This window comes from Actinia tenebrosa, unplaced genomic scaffold, assembly GCF_029948245.1.
Source record: "Actinia tenebrosa isolate PJP-AT-01 unplaced genomic scaffold, QUT_ActTen_1.0 PGA_scaffold5__44_contigs__length_20552954, whole genome shotgun sequence".
Classification (NCBI taxonomy): domain Eukaryota; kingdom Metazoa; phylum Cnidaria; class Anthozoa; order Actiniaria; family Actiniidae; genus Actinia; species Actinia tenebrosa.
The window spans coordinates 9542526-9562074 of record NW_028292582.1 but is presented as its reverse complement, the minus strand read 5'-3'; the positions used below and the strand labels follow the sequence as shown (position 1 = coordinate 9562074).

At 40.8% G+C, this 19549-nt stretch overlaps 2 protein-coding genes and 1 long non-coding RNA gene across 3 annotated transcripts in view; 1 reads left to right on the top strand and 2 right to left on the bottom strand.

The window, feature by feature from the left end:
* The window catches only part of LOC116289738 (uncharacterized), a 147410-nt gene that overhangs the window by 10989 nt on the left and 116872 nt on the right, over positions 1–19549 (bottom strand). The gene's annotated exons all lie outside the window — the stretch shown is intronic.
* Positions 5052–6156, bottom strand: LOC148906502 (uncharacterized). The gene is made up of 3 exons (XR_016121430.1): positions 6137–6156; positions 5497–5649; positions 5052–5161 (listed from the first exon to the last, which is right to left on the bottom strand). It is a non-coding gene; the product is annotated as an uncharacterized LOC148906502 (long non-coding RNA).
* On the top strand, positions 17365–18270 carry LOC116301711 (coiled-coil domain-containing protein 28A-like). The gene has a single exon (XM_031710814.2). It carries the CDS (start codon positions 17448–17450, stop codon positions 17904–17906), a length of 459 nt encoding a protein of 152 aa, XP_031566674.1. The 5' UTR covers positions 17365–17447; the 3' UTR covers positions 17907–18270.

Here is a 19549-nt window from a genome sequence, read left to right as displayed (position 1 = left end):
GCTCTACATCAATTCCATTTTTAAGGTGTCTCATAATTCACTTCGAATGAAGTAAGCGGCGACTGAGATTGAGGATTTCCAGGTATTTGCTGGTGTTTGGTCGAGGTAATGTTCCAACCAGCAAACAAGACGTATTGAAGCTTTTGCTTTCCTGGACCCAAATAGAACAGTGGCGAATATCTTATGAAGAAATGAGCAGTAGATATGATAACAATTCTAAAGAATTCAACAGGCGAATGGGATGTATAATAAAAAAAAAAGGAATAAAGGCATTGCAATCATGAACAATACATAGTAAAATAAGAAAGGAAATACTGCAGATTAAACAACTGAAAGAGATGGAGTTATGGATGTGATGGAGGTAAAATTTAGTGATTTATGATTGATGTCTTGTACAACTGACGATGTATTGCATTGGAATTATATTGGATTGGGTTTGCTTGAATATATGGGTTGAAAGTGGAATTATGATGGTTTGATTGGATGAAATTGGATTGGTTGGGAGAAATAGGAATGATTGATGAATTAGATGAGACGCGATTTAATTTCTTATACTACTCACTACTCACCATTAGACTATACGTTTTATCAAACGCAACGGTCATAAAAACCCTTTCCCTAGCACCGACTCTTCCGATGTCTCGCCATAACTCTTTAAATCTTATCCTTATGCGGGGTATTGAAGACACTGCCACTACAAGATTCTGCAGACAAAACCAACGAATCTGAGGCTCTCCGTATTATTGAGCCACAACGTATTAAACGCTTAAAGCGTGAGCCTGCTGTCATGATCATCTTTCCCGCTTTTGTTGTTGATCTAGTGATATGGGATTCGGGCTTGACCTGAACTTGATTTGCAGCGTTTGGGTGACATTAATTCCTGTTTTCGCTGTTTTGCCTAATGGTCGTTGGATCCTTTTTTTCCTCAAATTAAAAAAAAAATTGTGTCACGTGATGGCCGCCATGTTGAAAGGTCAAATAAAGGAACTTTTAAGTTTTATTTTCCATCGTAACTTTTCCTAAATTGACCTATTTCTTAATGACGTCCATCAAACAATTCTAGTTTTAATAAACGCAAAAGGATATCATGGTCGTTGGAGGGGGTCAATCATCCACTCCACTAAGAGAAGTAGAATAGCCAGCAAACAGCTCAGAATATTTTTTAGTCATATAAACACATATTATCTAAAACCAGGCCATTTTAGATAACTGTTTTCGCTAGAGCAAATTTTGTGAATTTTCTATTGGATTTGCGATTCTAAATCGCCCCACATAAACAAGCATGGCGTCTAGTGAAATAGGGCATTTGAATAAGGTATTACTCCGTAATTCAAGGAACCCGATTGGTATTTTTGGTGTTTTGACAAAAAAAAAATATTTGGTCTCACTTACTCAAGACTGCATCGTTTCTCCCTGTGCTTCTGAATCTCTTCCTCCTCTTTCTCACGTAATCTTATGTTTCGTATCATCTCACGCCCACTAATACCCAGCTTCGAGAGGCGATCTATGGGGAGTAGCTCCTGTCGACTTTCAGTTTTCTTAAAACGATCGTCTGTAAAGAACAGATTAACTAGATAGGACCGAGGATGAGGACGAGGGTACACTGAACACAAGTACACAGACAAGGAAGAGGGAGATTGGAGGAAGAGGAAGACAAGGGGAAAGCAAGAGCAAGAGGCAAGAGCAAGAGCAAGAGGCAGACACGAGGAAGAGGGGGAAGAGCAAGAGCCAGAGCCCAGAGTGAAAAGCAAGAGTAATAGGAAGACAAGAGCAAGAGCAAGAGCAACGAGCAAGAGCAAGAAGCACTATCATAGATCATTCGCAGAGCAAGAGCCAGAGAAATAGCAAGAGAGAGCAGAGCAAAAAGAGCCCCCCGCAGAGCAAAGAGCAAAGCAAGACCAGAGCAAGATCAAGAGCAGAGACTAGGAAGAGGACTGAAACAGGAAATGTTAGCATAAAAACGATGGCAATGAAAACAGGGACGAGTCACGAGGACGTAATTTTACAAAACTTTTATTGGGTATCAATCATGAAGGAAAATTAAGACCAACATGCTACCCAAGCGGAAATTTCGAACGGTCCTCAAGGTTAAAGGACCCCTGTAACTTACCTTCATATGTCCTTCAGTTTTTACTTTTTCTCCTTAATCAACGCGTGGTGTATTGATAAGCTAGTTGTTGCTGGAAATGAAGGAGTAAGAGACCAATAGAGATCGACAGCGGTGCCAGATCACCCATGCTGGAGCGCATGCGCTGCTCCACTGCTTGTAAGAACCCTAGCAAAAGATAATACCCTTTAACCTAGTTCTCTTCTCTGGCGAGTCATTTTTGGGGTATCAAAACGTTGGGAAGTTCACAATTGCCTCCTCGGCTTGGGGTGTACTGTTGTCCCATTTTCAGACTCCACGTGTCATTCTCTTGAAATTGAAGATCCTTTGTTTGAGTTGTAATCCCATTCATAGTGTCTTCTCATGCGCAAACGAGCGGCAAACGTTACAAGGAAGGATACTCCTAGTCGGATGACACGTGTCTGAAATAGGACAAAATACTCCCGAAGCGAGGTCTATAACCCTTTAAACCTTTTGCGTTATGTTTGGCTAGTTCAGTTTCAAGAACCCACGTGTCCATTCTTTGATCATAAGACTTCTTTGTTCGATTTTATTTATCATATTCATGCGTCTTTTCATACAATACCCTTAAACAAGTATGATGCTCTAGGAATGACACATGTTCTGAAAAGGTAAATCATTACGGCCCTAGAGTGAAGATGTGAAGCCGTTGATTAATGAGAGTCTTAAAAAATCTCATTTATATCTTCTCCAAAAGGTGGTGAAACCTGATAACCACGTGCTGTCAAACAACGAATTCTAATGACAAAACTGTACTTTGTACGACAATTCAACTCCAGTGTTCCATATTTTGAGGTGACGCATAACACACGTACACCACTATACAATCTAGGGGGAAATCGGTGATTGGGGCGACCAATTTTTATATAATATTATACTACTGATGGGTTTATCGATGAGGCTTGTTGACGAAGACATACCTTATCTTCAGGATCATCACTTTCGAGGCTTTTGTCTCCCTTGGGTGAGGTGGGAGATCTTGTTCTTAAATTGGATATAAGGAGGAGGGAAAGATGGGGGAAATGTTGACATTGGGTGAGGGGTAGGCGAGGTGGGGTGTTATTTATACGTTAAGCAAGGGGTATGTAGGAGGCAAAGGAAAGGAGGAGCGAAGTTGCAATTTTCGAGGATGTAAGGATAGTGGGGAAGGTTGGGGGGTAAAGGAAGACAGGAAGGGGAGTTGGATTGGGGTTTATATAAGGGGGGGGGTGTTTGGGAGGAGGGGGGGGTTCTGTAATATAAGCATGAAAGGGATGAGGGGCAGGGGAAAGTTCAGGGGGTCGGAGGGGGGGGGGAGGAGGGGGGAATGGGATAAAAAGAAAATTGAGCGAGAGGGGGTGAGGAAATAGTGTATAATGGGTAGTAGGGTTATAGAGAGCTACATACGGGGGCGGGGGGGCTGTATGTTATGGAGGGGGGGGGATAAAAAGTGCATGAGACCTGAGGGGAAATGGTTGGAGAAGTAGATGGGGGTGTTGAATTGGGGATGAGGTTGGCAGTTGGTCATATTGGTAATCATTGATGGGGAAGTGGGGGGGAAGATAAGAGTTTGTGAGGTTTAGGAGTATAAGTAGTTGGTTAAGGGTTGGGAGAGAGGGGCAGGTGTTAGTTTATTGGCGGGATAAGATGTAGAAGGATGCGTGGGAGGATGTTAAAATGCTCTGTTGAAAATAGAGGGTGAGAGAGATGTGAATGTGCCTTTAATTACGGAATTAGGAGAGAAGTGGGGGAAGAATTTGATGATTTGTGAGTGTTGTGAGGGAGTTTAGTTGTGGAGAGAAAAGGGGTAAGTGTGGTGTTTCTTTGGGGGTTTCAGTTGTTGTGAGGTGGGGGTGCGGGAGAGGTGGTTTGTTCGGGGAGAATTTTCAATGGGGGGGCGGGATATGTAGGGGGGGGTGAAGGGTGAGGTGTTGGGGGGGTGACATTTTGGGGAAAGGAATAAGGAAGTGGATGTTACGGGGTGTAGGAAGGGCGGGGAGTGGGTTGAGGTGGGGGGGGGGGAGCGGATGGGAAGGTGATTTGAGAGGGGTCTAGGGGGGGCGAAAAGGAGAGTGGTAAAGGGTGTAATGTTGTGGAATGGATTGTAGAAGAGGAAAGGGGGGGGGGGTGGTGTGTAGGGGGAGAGGAGGTTTTGTTTATGGAGACGGGGGGAAGAATGCAGAGAGGTTGGGTATTGGGGGAGATGGTAGGGTTGGGGGTGAGAGGTGGGGATTAGGGGGGGGAATTGATGGCAAAGGTGGTTAGCTTGAGGGGCGACGTGTGGGTGTGTAGTGTGCATAAATCAAAGAGAGGGGGAGTGAGAGGAGGGGGGGGGGGTGGGGAGGGGAGGGGAAGGTGTGAGAGGTACATGCGAGGTGGGGCGGGTAAGGGGGGATTAGCTGGGGGGAGTAGGGTCACAACATATAACAAGGCTCTGTGAACATGTTTAACAAAAGGTAAATAAATCGTCTAGTTTACATTCCATTACATGACATGGGAGTAGATTGTCCCATTTCAGACCACATGTCATTCTCTCCGAGAATAAGAGTTTCTGTTCCGTTGTGTCCATATCAGCGTGTCTTCTCACCTGCACAACCATTAAACAATATATTTCACCTACTGGGAATAACACGTGATCTGATACACGTGGACAATATCTTAATAGCCCACTTCCGAGATATGCTTCGCTTGTCACGCACAAAGGTTTCAGTATGAGGCTACGTGCTAAATGCTTAGTCATTCGTGACAGGCGGTAAGAATAACATTTAATTAGCACGTAGCCTCATACTGAAACCTTTGTGCATGACAAGCGAAGGATATCTCGGAAGTGGGCTATTCCACTGGCAAAACTGCGCAACGGTGATTGGCTCGCTATTGTCTGAGGGGGAACCTTTGAATGACCGCACGATCTAAATCAACACGCTGCGTTTGTTCTTACCTGTCTAAAGGTCGAACATCGCCAAGCCTCGACGTTCGGCCAGAGTCTTGGATAACTACATTTCGGGCTGCGTGCCAGAATACTGCAAACTTCCAGTGGCCATCTAAACGGCTTTCCTATACACAAATCGTTCAATACAGAGCTTCAAACTTTTTTTACCTCGGCCTGAGAAAAGAGCCGTGTTTTCGGAGGTGGGGGTGGGGGGCAGGGGGAGGGAGGGGGACGACGAAAGGAAGGCTTTTTGTTATACTTATTTGTCAAGACACGATTACATACATCAGTGCTGGCAATCAGTATTGCTGACGGTGAGAGTAAAATCTCTCGAAACATGTTCCAATCAAACGGTATGAAGTACCGGGTGAATAGCGTCTTCCATCCCTGTATTGCATGCTTTATAAATGCACACAGCCCGCAAGGGCGTTTTCTATTTCTTTATGAGTATTATGGTTACCTGTACGCGGTCAATCAGTGAGTTAGTAATGACATTCTCACACAGAGATGGTCGCGGTGTTAAACTGTGAAGCTGGAGGAACAGTTCGACGATACGTTGATGATAGCGTGACGAGTTCTGCTTCAATCTGCTCCACAAACTCTCCGCAATAACCTATGGGATAAAAGAATGAAAATCAGAAGAGAGGAGTGAAGAGCAGAGCAGAGGAGAAAAAAGGAAAGGAGATAAGAGGACAGCACAGCACAGCACATCACAGTGGATCACAGCACAGTATAGCAGCTCACAGCACAGCACATCACAGTGGATCAAAGTACCAGCATAGAAGATCACAACACAGCATAGAAGATCACAGCACAGCACAGCACAGCACAGCACAGCACAGCACAGCACAGCACAGGACAGCAGAACACAGCACAGGATAGCAGATCACAGCACAGCACAGCAGATCACAGCACAGCAGATCACAGCACAGCAGATCACAGCACAGCACGGCACGGCACAGCACGGCACGGCACAGCACGGCACAGCACGGCACAGCACAGCACAGAAGAGGGAAAGAAGGGGTAAGGAAAGGAAATAGGGTCGAGGAGAAGAGACAAGAGTATAGCACAATCACCATCATAATGTTCATATTACTTACATTATAAACACAAGACTTTTTCTATACTGTTCAGGTTCACATGCGATATCATAGGTATGACCACAACTACAACCGTCGTCTTAGGTCTCTCTTCTCCAGATATAGGACTGACTGACATTGTTAAGTTCAGTAGATCTAACAAGGTACCCACGGCTGAGCTCTGGATATCAAAATCACTGACTCTAAAACAGCACACGATGAGAGCTTGGAGCCATTCTGGTAATTGGGAGTCAGTTTTGCCTAACGTTTCAAAATTGGAGGAAAAAAATTGGTTAGAATTCCATGAAGCTGGAACGAACAAAACGTTGAAATAAAGAGATTAGAGAGTTAGATTTAGATTTACCTTTTTTTCTCCCCGCAAACGGCAAACGTAACCACGTTTCATAGTTTTCGTGTATTTTACTTTACCTTTTACAAACCTTCTCACCAAGCGCAAATACTCTTTTGTTTTTCTACTACTTGGACTTTTTTGCGATTCTTTTTCAGTAATTTAAAAGAATTTTTTACTGGCCAACTGACGTTTCACGTTTGCCGTGAACGTAAATCTAAAACTCTCTATTAACTACAATAAGGCTCCAACGCGCAGACAGACTTAGGTGAGTGAATGTATGAATAAATTAATTTCAGGGAATGGACATGGATAAATTGGTGAGTAAATGATTGGTTGGTTTTGTAAGTAAGTTGGTAGTTGGCAAGGGAATGGCTGGATGATTGGTTGGGTGGGTGCATGGATAAGTGTGTGACCGAATGGTTGGGTGCATTGATGGTTGGGTGGGTAAGTGCGTTGGTAGTTGGGTGGATTGGGAGATGAGTAGAGTAAGTGGGCAAGGGAATGAGTTAATGGATGGTTGGATGGTTAAGTGGCTGGGTGTGAGGGTAAACAAGTGGCGCTCACATTCATAGAACCCTTGGACCCAATCCTTCCCCAATAGACCGATCGTTATTTACGTTTTTTCCTCATTAGCATAACAAAAATTTCAAGCTACAACCAAACCGACTCCAGAAATCGAAAGAGAATGTCTTAGTTCGTAACTACTGAAAATTTGAGAGTAATATGTCTAATATTTTGGGAGTAAAATTGTTTTGAAAGCGGTATAATTTACAACGAAATGTATAGTCGTGTGGCAAGACTTGCCACTCAACTACACATTTCTTTGTACAGCATTTATAGTGTTTTCTAAAAAACGTTTTACACAAACACCGCTCACCATCAGCTTGGTCCTCTGCCACCAAATCATTAGTACAATACACAGGAAAACACGACAACTCCACCAACAATCTACAGGCTGCTGCAAACGCTTCTGCACACAGCAAAGAACTCTCCTGCTCCCATGGCAAACGCTTATTCAATCGTTTCTCTTCCTCGTCTTTATCCAAGTCAGAGCTTTCCTTTTTCTCCTTCGTCGCTAATTCCCGATTGTCTGAGCACTTATCTAAGCCCAAAAGCTCATCTAGAACATATCCTGAATTTGATAAAATCGTTCGTTGAAATTCTGCCACATTTTTTGAGGGCAAGATGATTCTGTTGTTGACAAACTCATAGAAGAAGGACTGAAAATAGTCAATGCAAGATTGTATGACCGAAGGTTGAAAAGAGCGATTTGGAGAACCTGGTGTTGAAGCTTGATCATCGAATGGCCCTTTATTTATACCGCTTTCCACTCGTATAACGCGCTCTTCTTTCGTCACGCAATCTTGAGTGACGTCAATAGATTCTTGGCATTCCATCCATTCCTCGTAATCATCCTTATCAACCTCTTCTTTTTCGCTATTATTTTTATTTTCTTCCGACCTTTCTTTCTTCAGTGCTTTTTGTTCTGCTTTTAAGATATCTTTGACATCAATGGTTTCATCATCTTCATCTGTTTCGGTTGATTCGCTCTCATCATAGGACCGCTCATCACCGGCGCCACTGGCTCCGGTCTCTAACCGTTTCCTAAGGTCTACCACACTCCACCCGTCTTCTGCTGTGGAGATCCTCGCCACATGAACCAGCTGTCCTTCGGAAGTTTCCCGCGTAGGGGAGCTACCTGTTTCGGTTGAAGAGCTAAACGACTCGTCCCTAAAAATTGAATCGTATATTGAATCGTCAGTCTTAGACACAGACGAAGAGTCACTTGACGATGTGAGCTGTTTGTATGTGTTGCATGGTGGATGAGACTCATATCGGTTGCTATGGTTACTATGCTTGCTTTGGTAACCGTGGTTACCGTTGTTACCATGGTTACCGTCATACCTCCCTTCGGCTTTGTCCGAAGCGACGCTCCCAGCAACAGACATCGACGTCTGGGTTCTTCGTTCAACCGGCTTCATAGAAGGCATAACCCGGGAAAGAAGCTTCGAACACAGACAGATGCCTTCGCGGATCTCGACCAAGCCCATTGATTGACACCGTGACGTCATCTCCCTAGTAACGTGACGTAGCAACCTCGGCCAATGTTCGGTCTGCGTCTCGACATCCGATTCCTGTAAAAAAAAAAGCTACGAGTTTTCCCACTTGTTTCTGTTGCTTCGCATCGTTCATACAATACATACCAATGCCACAATGTCGAGCAACATGTCGGTCAAGTGAAGAACTTCTGAAAACGTCGTTGAAGGAATCTTGGATTCCTCTTTCTTGGTCTCTTTTTCATTTTCCCCTCCTGTCTTTTCTAACTCTTTTTCTTTCGTTTGTTCTTCGCTCATCTTACTCGCTGACAGCAGCTTACAGACGTAATCCCACATGAAATAAGGCTCAAAGGCGTTAAAAAGTAAATTGGCTGTCTTAATCAATTCGTCAGTCATTTTGGACTTATTTGTAGCGTCTTCTTCGCTTTCCTCCTCTGGGTCGAAACTTTCAGACGAGTCCCTTCGCTCTAGCTCGTCAGATTTATCCGTTGTTTCTTTACATCGATAATACAGAACCCTGAACGCTTCGATAAGAACTTCTTCTAGCACCGTATTCCCAATTTCTGGCCTATCTAGAAGACTTATAAGAATTCGAAATGGCCAAAGTGCTTCGTTTTTATGCATCCTTTTAGAACCACTTATAGGATTCACAATGACGTTCGAACTGTAGTGACACTTGAACAACAACCGAAGGGCCTCGACCGTCGACGATTTTGAATGAAGCGAAAAATAAGTCTCTCTAAAACTCTCCGTAATCTCCTCAACGCTTGACAAACTATCGTTTGTTGGGGTCTCTTCGTTTTCAGGGCCTAGAAGCCATGAATAAAGTCTCCTATTCAAGGACATATCTCGGCGTAAGAGAACTCCAAGACCAGATGCGGCAAGTTTTGTTTTTTCGGATGGTGAGATGCGCGTAGCCTTGTTCATTGGCAAGAAGAGTAAGACAAAGTCGAGAAGACATCGCTGTACTAAGACGTTGGGATCTGCTAAAGCCACGCAAATTGACTGAACCTGGAAATTAGAAAGAAAATGATATTTTGAAAATATTGAATGCTGCAGAGGGGATTGAAGCTCGAGTCTTCGCGATTAATTATAACGAGAGTCCTTTGGAAGCCGAAATCTAAAATTCAACATTCATTTCATCTTTCATCATCATTAAACCCTTCTATGTCATGGCATGGCTAACTCACAGATTGAACCCTAAAACAACCTCTGGGCTGATCTAAGTCATGGCATGGCTAACTCACAGATTGAACCCTAAAACAACCTCTGGGCTGATCTAAGTCAGGGCATGGCTAACTCACAGATCAAACCCTGAAACAACCTCTGGGCTGATCTAAGTCAGGGCAAGGCTAACTCACAGATTGAACCCTGAAACAACCTCTGGGCTGATCTAAGTCAGGGCATGGCTAACTCACAGATTGAACCCTGAAACAACCTCTGGGCTGATCTAAGTCAGGGCACGGCTAACTCACAGATTGAACCCTGAAACAACCTCTGGGCTGATCTAAGTCAGGGCACGGCTAACTCGCAGATCAAACCCTGAAACAACCTCTGGGCTGATCTAAGTCAGGGCATGGCTAACTCACAGATTGAACCCTGAAACAACCTCTGGGCTGATCTAAGTCAGGGCATGGCTAACTCACAGATTGAACCCTGAAACAACCTCTGGGCTAATCTAAGCCAGGAAAACCAGAGAACCCGTATAATCCTAACAAACTCTACTCACAAGTGATTCCGATTCTAGATATCGAACGCAATACCTAGAAGTGAGAGGCGAGTGCACTACTCCTACACCACCCTTGATTCCCGAGGCCGAAAAGCACTTATAACCTACCGTCATTGGAATATCATCTCCAAGAATATTCTCATGATTGACAGCTGTCTTTTTGTTCAGTCGAGACATTATAAAGGTTACAGCAGACAGACGAATACTCGCAGTTGACAGAATACAAGACCACAGCGTTGCATAGAAGGTTTGCATGTCCGTGTTCTGACTGCATGACTCCAGGATGGATATGGTCCTGAAATAAACATTAGAGTTAAGATACTAGCTCAGTTGAACCTTCATAAAGCGGCAACCCTTTGGGACTTTGATAACTGGTCATAAAATAGAGGTATAAATAACTGCAAAATATTGGTCATTAAATAGATGTTGGTCGCTTAAAAGAGGTATAAACCTAATTTTAACAAAACGTTATTATCGCCAAAGGCAATAGGCAATAGGAGATAGGCGAAAAGCGATAGAAGAAAAGTTTATTCAAAGATCCAACTTATGACAACGTTTTTTGGATTAGGTGTAAATTACTGCAATATACTAGTTGGCCACTTAATAGAGGTATGAATTAGGACAAAGACCATCTTTGGGACTTTGACAACTGGTCACTAAATAGAGGTTGGTCACTTAATAGAGGTATAAATTAGTGCAAAAACCCTCTTTGGGACTTTGACAACTGGTCACTAAATAGAGGTTGGTCGCTTAATAGAGGTATAAATTAGTGCAAAAACCCTCTTTGGGACTTTGACAACTGGTCTCTAAATAGAGGTTGGTCACTTAATAGAGGTATAAATTAGTGCAAAAACCCTCTTTGGGACTTTGACAACTGGTCACTAAATAGAGGTTGGTCACTTAATAGAGGTATAAATTAGTGCAAAAACCCTCTTTGGGACTTTGACAACTGGTCACTAAATAGAGGTTGGTCGCTTAATAGAGGTATAAATTAGTGCAAAAACCCTCTTTGGGACTTTGACAACTGGTCACTAAATAGAGGTTGGTCGCTTAATAGAGGTATAAATTAGTGCAAAAACCCTCTTTGGGACTTTGACAACTGGTCACTAAATAGAGGTTGATCGCTTAATAGAGGTATAAATTAGTGCAAAAACCCTCTTTGGGACTTTGACAACTGGTCACTAAATAGAGGTTGATCGCTTAATAGAGGTATAAATTAGTGCAAAAACCCTCTTTGGGACTTTGACAACTGGTCACTAAATAGAGGTTGGTCGCTTAATAGAGGTATAAATTAGTGCAAAAACCCTCTTTGGGACTTTGACAACTGGTCACTAAATAGAGGTTGATCGCTTAATAGAGGTATAAATTAGTGCAAAAACCCTCTTTGGGACTTTGACAACTGGTCACTAAATAGAGGTTGATCGCTTAATAGAGGTATAAATTAGTGCAAAAACCCTCTTTGGGACTTTGACAACTGGTCACTAAATAGAGGTTGGTCACTTAATAGAGGTATAAATTAGTGCAAAAACCCTCTTTGGGACTTTGACAACTGGTCTCTAAATAGAGGTTGATCGCTTAATAGAGGTATAAATTAGTGCAAAAACCCTCTTTGGGACTTTGACAACTGGTCACTAAATAGAGGTTGGTCACTTAATAGAGGTATAAATTAGTGCAAAAACCCTCTTTGGGACTTTGACAACTGGTCACTAAATAGAGGTTGATCGCTTAATAGAGGTATAAATTAGTGCAAAAACCCTCTTTGGGACTTTGACAACTGGTCACTAAATAGAGGTTGGTCACTTAATAGAGGTATAAATTAGTGCAAAAACCCTCTTTGGGACTTTGACAACTGGTCTCTAAATAGAGGTTGGTCGCTTAATAGAGGTATAAATTAGTGCAAAAACCCTCTTTGGGACTTTGACAACTGGTCACTAAATAGAGGTTGGTCGCTTAATAGAGGTATAAATTAGTGCAAAAACCCTCTTTGGGACTTTGACAACTGGCCGCTAAACAGAGGTAGGTCGCTTAATGCAGGTAACGAGTAGTGCAAAAACCCTCTTTGGGACTTTGACAACTGGTCACTAAATAGAGGTTGGTCGCTTAATAGAGGTATGAATTAGTGCAAAAACCCTCTTTGGGACTTTGACAACTGGTCACTAAATAGAGGTTGGTCGCTTAATAGAGGTATGAATTAGGACAAAGACCATCTTTGGGGCTTTGACAACTGGTCTCTAAATAGAGGTTGGTCGCTTAATAGAGGTATAAATTAGTGCAAAAACCCTCTTTGGGACTTTGACAACTGGTCACTAAATAGAGGTTGGTCGCTTAATAGAGGTATAAATTAGTGCAAAAACCCTCTTTGGGACTTTGACAACTGGCCGCTAAACAGAGGTAGGTCGCTTAATGCAGGTAACGAGTAGTGCAAAAACCCTCTTTGGGACTTTGACAACTGGTCACTAAATAGAGGTTGGTCGCTTAATAGAGGTATGAATTAGTGCAAAAACCCTCTTTGGGACTTTGACAACTGGTCACTAAATAGAGGTTGGTCGCTTAATAGAGGTATGAATTAGGACAAAGACCATCTTTGGGACTTTGACAACTGGTCTCTAAATAGAGGTTGGTCGCTTAATAGAGGTATAAATTAGTGCAAAAACCCTCTTTGGGACTTTGACAACTGGTCTCTAAATAGAGGTTGGTCACTTAATAGAGGTATGAATTAGGACAAAGACCATCTTTGGGACTTTGACAACTGGTCACTAAATCAAGAGGTTGGAAAATAAAGAAGTTGGTTGCTTGCTTACCGTGCGGATACTCCAACCAGGAACACTTTGATAAACTAGTATTATTAACCAATCATATTGCGACATTTAGTTCAATATTTTTTAACCAGCCAATCAGATAGTGCATCAATATTATGAGAGCACAAGAACGTGATAATCTGATTGGCTAACGCTGTTATCAGTTCAATTTCTGTCTATTTACCGTTATCTGATTGGTCAGTTTTATTCAAGAGGTCCCAGTTACTGTAATGTGTGCCCACAGTATAAATTGTTGCAAAAACTATCAAACATAACGAAAAATCACTTTCAAATACCTATTTGTGTATTCAGAGCCTTCTTCAATACCAGGTAACAAGCCCAGTAAAAATCCAGGTAAACATGGTATCAACGCCTTCCCAAGCGACACGAAAAACTCCTCATAAATTCCCATCAACACTGGCTTCACAGACATTGCGGCATTTCCGAGCAATGGAAACAGCCCTGAGCTGTACAACAGCAAGTCCTGAGCAAGTCCTCGTTTGCCCAGCCGTCTAAAGATAAGTTCGTAGGTTTCCAGTGCCTTGAGGTGAACGCCGTTAGGGAGGGCGGGGTGGGTGCATTGTGATAGTCGCTTGGAGATGAGGATTTTTCGTGGGACTACTTTGAATTTTGGATGTGACTGTAGTACCTATAATAAAATGAGAATAAAATAAACTTGTTGTAATGAATGGATCAATCAATAGATGGACAAACAGACAAACATCAGTGAAATAGTGATATTGTAGCCTATGAAAGGGCCTTCTGGTTTTGGGGAGAAGGGAGAGGATTTCCAAGCTCCCCCGACCCCCAACTTGCACTGTAAATAATTTGACATTCTAATCAATCAATCCTAATTTTTCAACAATGATTCTAATTAGCTTTTCACTATTGTCAGTATTGTGCCATGCATCTTTAAAGAATACTGTACAACTGTTCCAAAAACATGTGGGTTTAAGGAGGCAGCATGGTCGAGTGGTCATAGCGTTGGTCTCACAATCTAGTGGTGCTGAGTTTGAGTCCTGCTGTGGCCACTAGCTGAGACTGTATTTATCCTGGTTTCTGATTAGTTCAAATTCAGTTTCTCGACCATGCTTGTAAATAGTCAACTGGTTTGCCTCCTTGCCAGTTGGGATTCTTAACACACTTTATGTTTCTTTGATTATTTCTTCGTTTCAGTTTCATTTAAATGCCCCCAATTAGTTGCATAAACTAAATACATCGACACTCAAATAAAGTTATTTATTTATAGATCTGAATTGGGCGATATGAGATAAAATAATTTCTGTGCCTTTATGTTTTCTGGCTAAAATTGGAAAAAATCACATTTCTTACTCAAAGGACAAGCCTTATTTAATATTCCAATCTAAAAGGAAACTTACAGCATTTATACCAGGCCCATCACTGGGACATTGAAAGGGGAGGTTTGTTTTTCTACCAATCTTAGTTTAATATGCCATTACTTGAAAAACTAAAATAGCGCTAAACATTATTTCCTACTCCTAAAAAGATGGATGGGGGGTTTGTTGGAACCATCGAACCCCCCTAGCGGCAGGCCTGTATGCGAATATGATACAATTTAAGGTGCGTTACTTGGTCTCAGATTTCAGATTTCAGATGTCTGACCAGCAAGATTTTTCAAAATAGGTGTATCTTTAAAATATATTCACTATTTTGCTTTCTGAATTTTTACTTGTACAATAACTCCCTTTATCAACCTACTAATTATTGATTATTTTGACAGTTTTTTAAATATAACAATATATCCTTTCACTGTTAAATTTGGTATGGTAATTCTTCCAAGAATATCTAGTCGTTATGGCAACCATTTCATGAAGCCAAAATTTAAATTGGATTTGAATTTGTTTCTCAAAATAAAAACTGAGTTTTGATTCTTACGAAGATTGAAGCAAAACTTTTGGAAATAATATGCTATCTGACTAAACAAGAAAGCAATATGTTTGATCAAAAATAATATTACTAATCAAACTGATTTCCCATTTTAGACAATTTATGCTATTCTCTTGAAAATACAAACATCATTCCGTACATCCAACATATACGACTACCACACTACAGTAAATTACTCAAAATCTCATCTCTGATTGGCTGAGAGCATATAATATATAGTGGGGTTCTTCTATAGCGCATTTCAAATATCTCAATGCGCTTTTACATTTATAACCAGTGGAGGACTTTACAGGCAGCTTACAATCATGATTGTGAATTGTTAGTAGATAAGTATTATGCCTCCAAATTGGGATAGGCTGTTGAACCGGGAGACAATCCGCTACTCCTACATGAATAATTCAACAGGTTCCATTTACTGTAGGTTAGGAAGGGTTGGGAGACAGGGCCTACGGTTTTAAGTCCTTGTCCGAGAAGACTTGAAGGTCTAACCATTTGCAGATGTAATTCTCCTCTTCTCCTCAGTTATTTTAGGACCCTGAGTGTTGGTCCAGCCAAGGCTTGAACCACGACCTCCCGCACAACAGACCGACATTCTTACTAACTGAGCTAACCAGTTGGCCGTTAGTAAGTAAGTTATAAGTATTTATAATCATGAGAACATTCAGCCAATCACTGATAGCCTGTGAGTTTAACATGACAAATGTAAACATGTACTATCAGCAGGTTTTTCTGAATTATTAAATTCAGTTTTCACATGAGATTGTAAATTATCAAGACCTCAGCATATTTTCTCAAAAAAATCTAGCACTTTTGCACTAATTAGGGAAACGTTATTACTAACACACACTACCACTACATTTGATATTCTACCCACAGAACAGTTACAACTCCCATGTGGATTTTATGGAGGGAGAAAACCAGAGAACCAGGAGAAAACCCTCGTGGCATAGGAAAACAGAGTTCAAAGAAACTCAATTCACACATGGTCATCTGCAGGGCTTGCTCAAAACAGTGACCCAAACCTTTGGAAGCACAGTGGTGAAAGACGATGGGTTAGCAGCGTATGCCACCCATGTTATCCAAACATGGCCTCAGTTTTGATTATAATACACTTTCTCAGATAAGTTTTACCACAAAATAATAACAATAATAACAATAACTCTATAAAACATGAAATTATGCAATACAAAACGAAATTGCCTCGCGTCAAACAAAGTCTATTAGCCAATATTCAAAAGATGAATTAAATATCGAATTGTTATAGATTAACGGCTATAATAATTAAATGGCTATTTCTTCTAAGTGCTTCCAGTATTCAATATCAATACAGGAGCGAATAATTTCTCATAACAAAGACGCATTAAAGCTGTGCGTATAAATTTAAATGACAGATGTTTATAAACACAAACACGTCTTACCTTGTTAAGTTTGCCAAGTGAAGATATCAGGTCAGCCCACTCACTGGAATACTCAAAATTCTTCAATGCTTTATCCACAGCGTTTATAAATTGTCGATATTTGGAGTCAGAAAGGAGTTCCACTTCGTCAATATTCATGTCTGAGCTGAGAGTGGATCGATGCACAACGTAGTCAAATTATGGACAAAAAACGCTGCAAAACGCGTTGAAATACCAATCGTTTGCAGCCCTATATTCCTTCATATTCTTCGTAGTTCAACAGGAGGTAGTCAGCATGAAAATAAATAACCTTTAGGCTCTTTCGTTTTCAGAATTAGGAGCTAAATTCATTCATCCATCTCATTTGATATAAATATTCATGCAATTTTCCAAACGTAAATTACTTTTGATTTTGTTCTTCTTCCACAACACAGAAGTCCAGATGCAATATAGTCAATATATGATTAATTTTCAAACATATCCTTTAAAGAATCGTAGATAAATTCAGGAGAAAAATCATCTCCCATTTTCGAATGTTTGGTTTTCTTCGTACGAATGAGTAACCAGGCATCGAGCTTTAACACAGGAAACCCAACACACAATAACTTCAAAATATATTTCATTTCTGCAAATATTTTACGATATTTTTTTGTGCAATAAATTTTTGTTTATATATTTTTTTATAAAAAAAGATTCCAGAAAGTTTAAGATTAAAATCGAACTCAAAAAATATATGTTTCTTTAAAAAATATTTTACTCGCCTTAGGCCCCCTCTTGGTGGCCATATGTATACAGGAAACCCATAACATGAAATTTTTAATAAAATCTGTATTTAAGGACATATTCACGATATTTTTTACGGAATATTTTTGGTATGTAAATTGTCATTTAAAGATTAAAGAGAACTTTATATTAAACTTAATATATTAACTTTACATGATTTATATTTTAAAGAACTGCTGCTCACGTCCCAGGCCTCCTCGGACATTAATATACATTGAAATTTCTTCTCATTGAAACTTATAAAAATTCAAACTCTGGTCAAATAAAAGTTAAAATACTGTGGAATTTCAGTTAAACATCGAGAAATTATGGCTGAATCAGGACCGTCTAAGGTTAAGGGATCCAGTAGGATGAAAACAAGATCCGCTAGGACTCACGAGAAAGGTTATCACAGCCATCAAAACAGCCCAATACAAGAACATTCTTTCCTTACTGACAGAACAGACGTCAAAATAATGGAGAGAGAATTGCTTGGTTTAATGGACGACTTCCATAACGGGAAGCTTCATGCGTTTGGATCAGATTTTACCATCGATAAGATGGATAAAGTTCGGGATTTACAAGAGAGAGCGGCTCAGATGCATTTTCAGATGGATAGTACGGAGATGGAGAATGATGAAGAAGATGAAACCAAATGTGATAGAAATCTGGAAAGATTGATGAAGAATTTAGAGAATTTGAGCTCTACGATACAAAGCTTGCATAAAGGAGACTCGATGTTTAATTATTCTGCACAAGCTGGTGACTTAAACTTCGATAAAGCTTGACTTAATTAGCCAGTTTAGGTCGAAAAGTGAATTGTGAAGCACTGATATGGTTTTATTATAGAGCCTTATATTACTGTGCGACATAACCAACCAAGCTTTGACGCCACCCAGACAATTTTTCTTACAAATTAGCCAACCACGATTGGGTATTTAAACAAATCTGTACAAATTTTCACATTTTTTTGTTGAGAGTCATATATTTTACTTTATACATGTGTGTGTGTGTGATCAGAACTGAACAAGAAGCAGTTTAAAACCCAGAATCCACTAATTCATCTTTTATGCAGCATTAAGATGTGAGTTGGGGATTCGATTTGAAATTTGTTTGGGTGGCTTTGGTTGATGTAGTCCCCGGGGGGGGGGGGGGGGGGGGGGGGGGGTACTCCCATATATGGAATATGTGGGGATGATCCGCTGAACAGGGTATGGTTTTTCAAGCTTCTCATCATAAACAGGGTATGCAATTTCACTCAAGTTCCAAGTTCTTCGCGAGTTTCCTGTCATATTCAGGGTTTCTACTTTCGTATTGACCGAAACTGGTTATTATGGTCGTAAAAAAACGATATGTGAGATGACATGATAATTGAAACGGGAACTCAGTACAATTAATTATATCTTTTGTCATAAACAAGGTCCACAAATTTGAGGGTTTTTTATCATAAACAGGGTACCCCTTTCAGAATCCCAGCGGAACACCTCTACCCAAATTCTGGTGGAGTACCCCCCTTGGGTGTAGTCGCACTATAAGTGATTGAATTGGTAATATTTAAATTCTGAACTTTATGACACTGACTGATTATATCAGTTCAGGATCTTGAAGGCATGGTTGGGGGTGGGGAGGGTGGGGGGAGGAAGGCTTATCATTGTGCTTTTAAAAGTGATGCTAAACGATACATGATTGCACATGTTATGACAAGTTTAATGTTATTATAGATCAAACAGCAAACCAGCTAGATTATTCCTAGATTATTATAGTTAAAGGTGCTCATTCAGCAGGCTCATCATCAGGCATGGTTTGAAGGTGCAAACAAACCCCTTGTTTTATCCGTCTCTCTCTCCTTTTCAACATTGTCCCCTTTTCCAAAGTCCTGGTGATGGACCTACTTATGAACCATTGTATATAATGGTACAAATATCAGTTTTTGAATTTTGACATAATTATTCACGGAATGGATTATACATATTCAAATAATGATGTTTTTGAATGAATGTAAAATAAAATACTTGGTGTACAGTACATATGATATCATAAATTTTGAAGCTGAAAAAGGCAGAAGATTTTGATTGACAAGACTTTGTTAGAGCAGCTATATTACTCAGTTGTATATCACACCCTAAAACATCCTCTGAGCTGATTTAGGTCAGGGCATGGCTAAATCACAGATAGAACCCTGAAACAACCTCTGGGCTGATCTAAGTCAGGGCACGGTTAACTCACAGATAGAACCCTGAAACAACCTCTGGGCTGATCTAAGTCAGGGCATGGCTAACTCACAGATAGAACTCGGAAACAACCTCTGGGCTGATCTAAGTCAGGGCATGGCTAACTCACCGATTGATACCCTAAAACAACCTCTGGGCTGATCTAAGTCAGGGCATGGCTAACTCACAGATGGAGTCCTGAAACAACCTCTGGGCTGATC

What these genes read in the sequence shown, in the direction of transcription:
- LOC116301711 (XM_031710814.2), top strand. Translation starts at nt 17,448, where the DNA reads ATGGCTGAATCAGGACCGTCTAAGGTTAAGGGATCCAGTAGGATGAAA.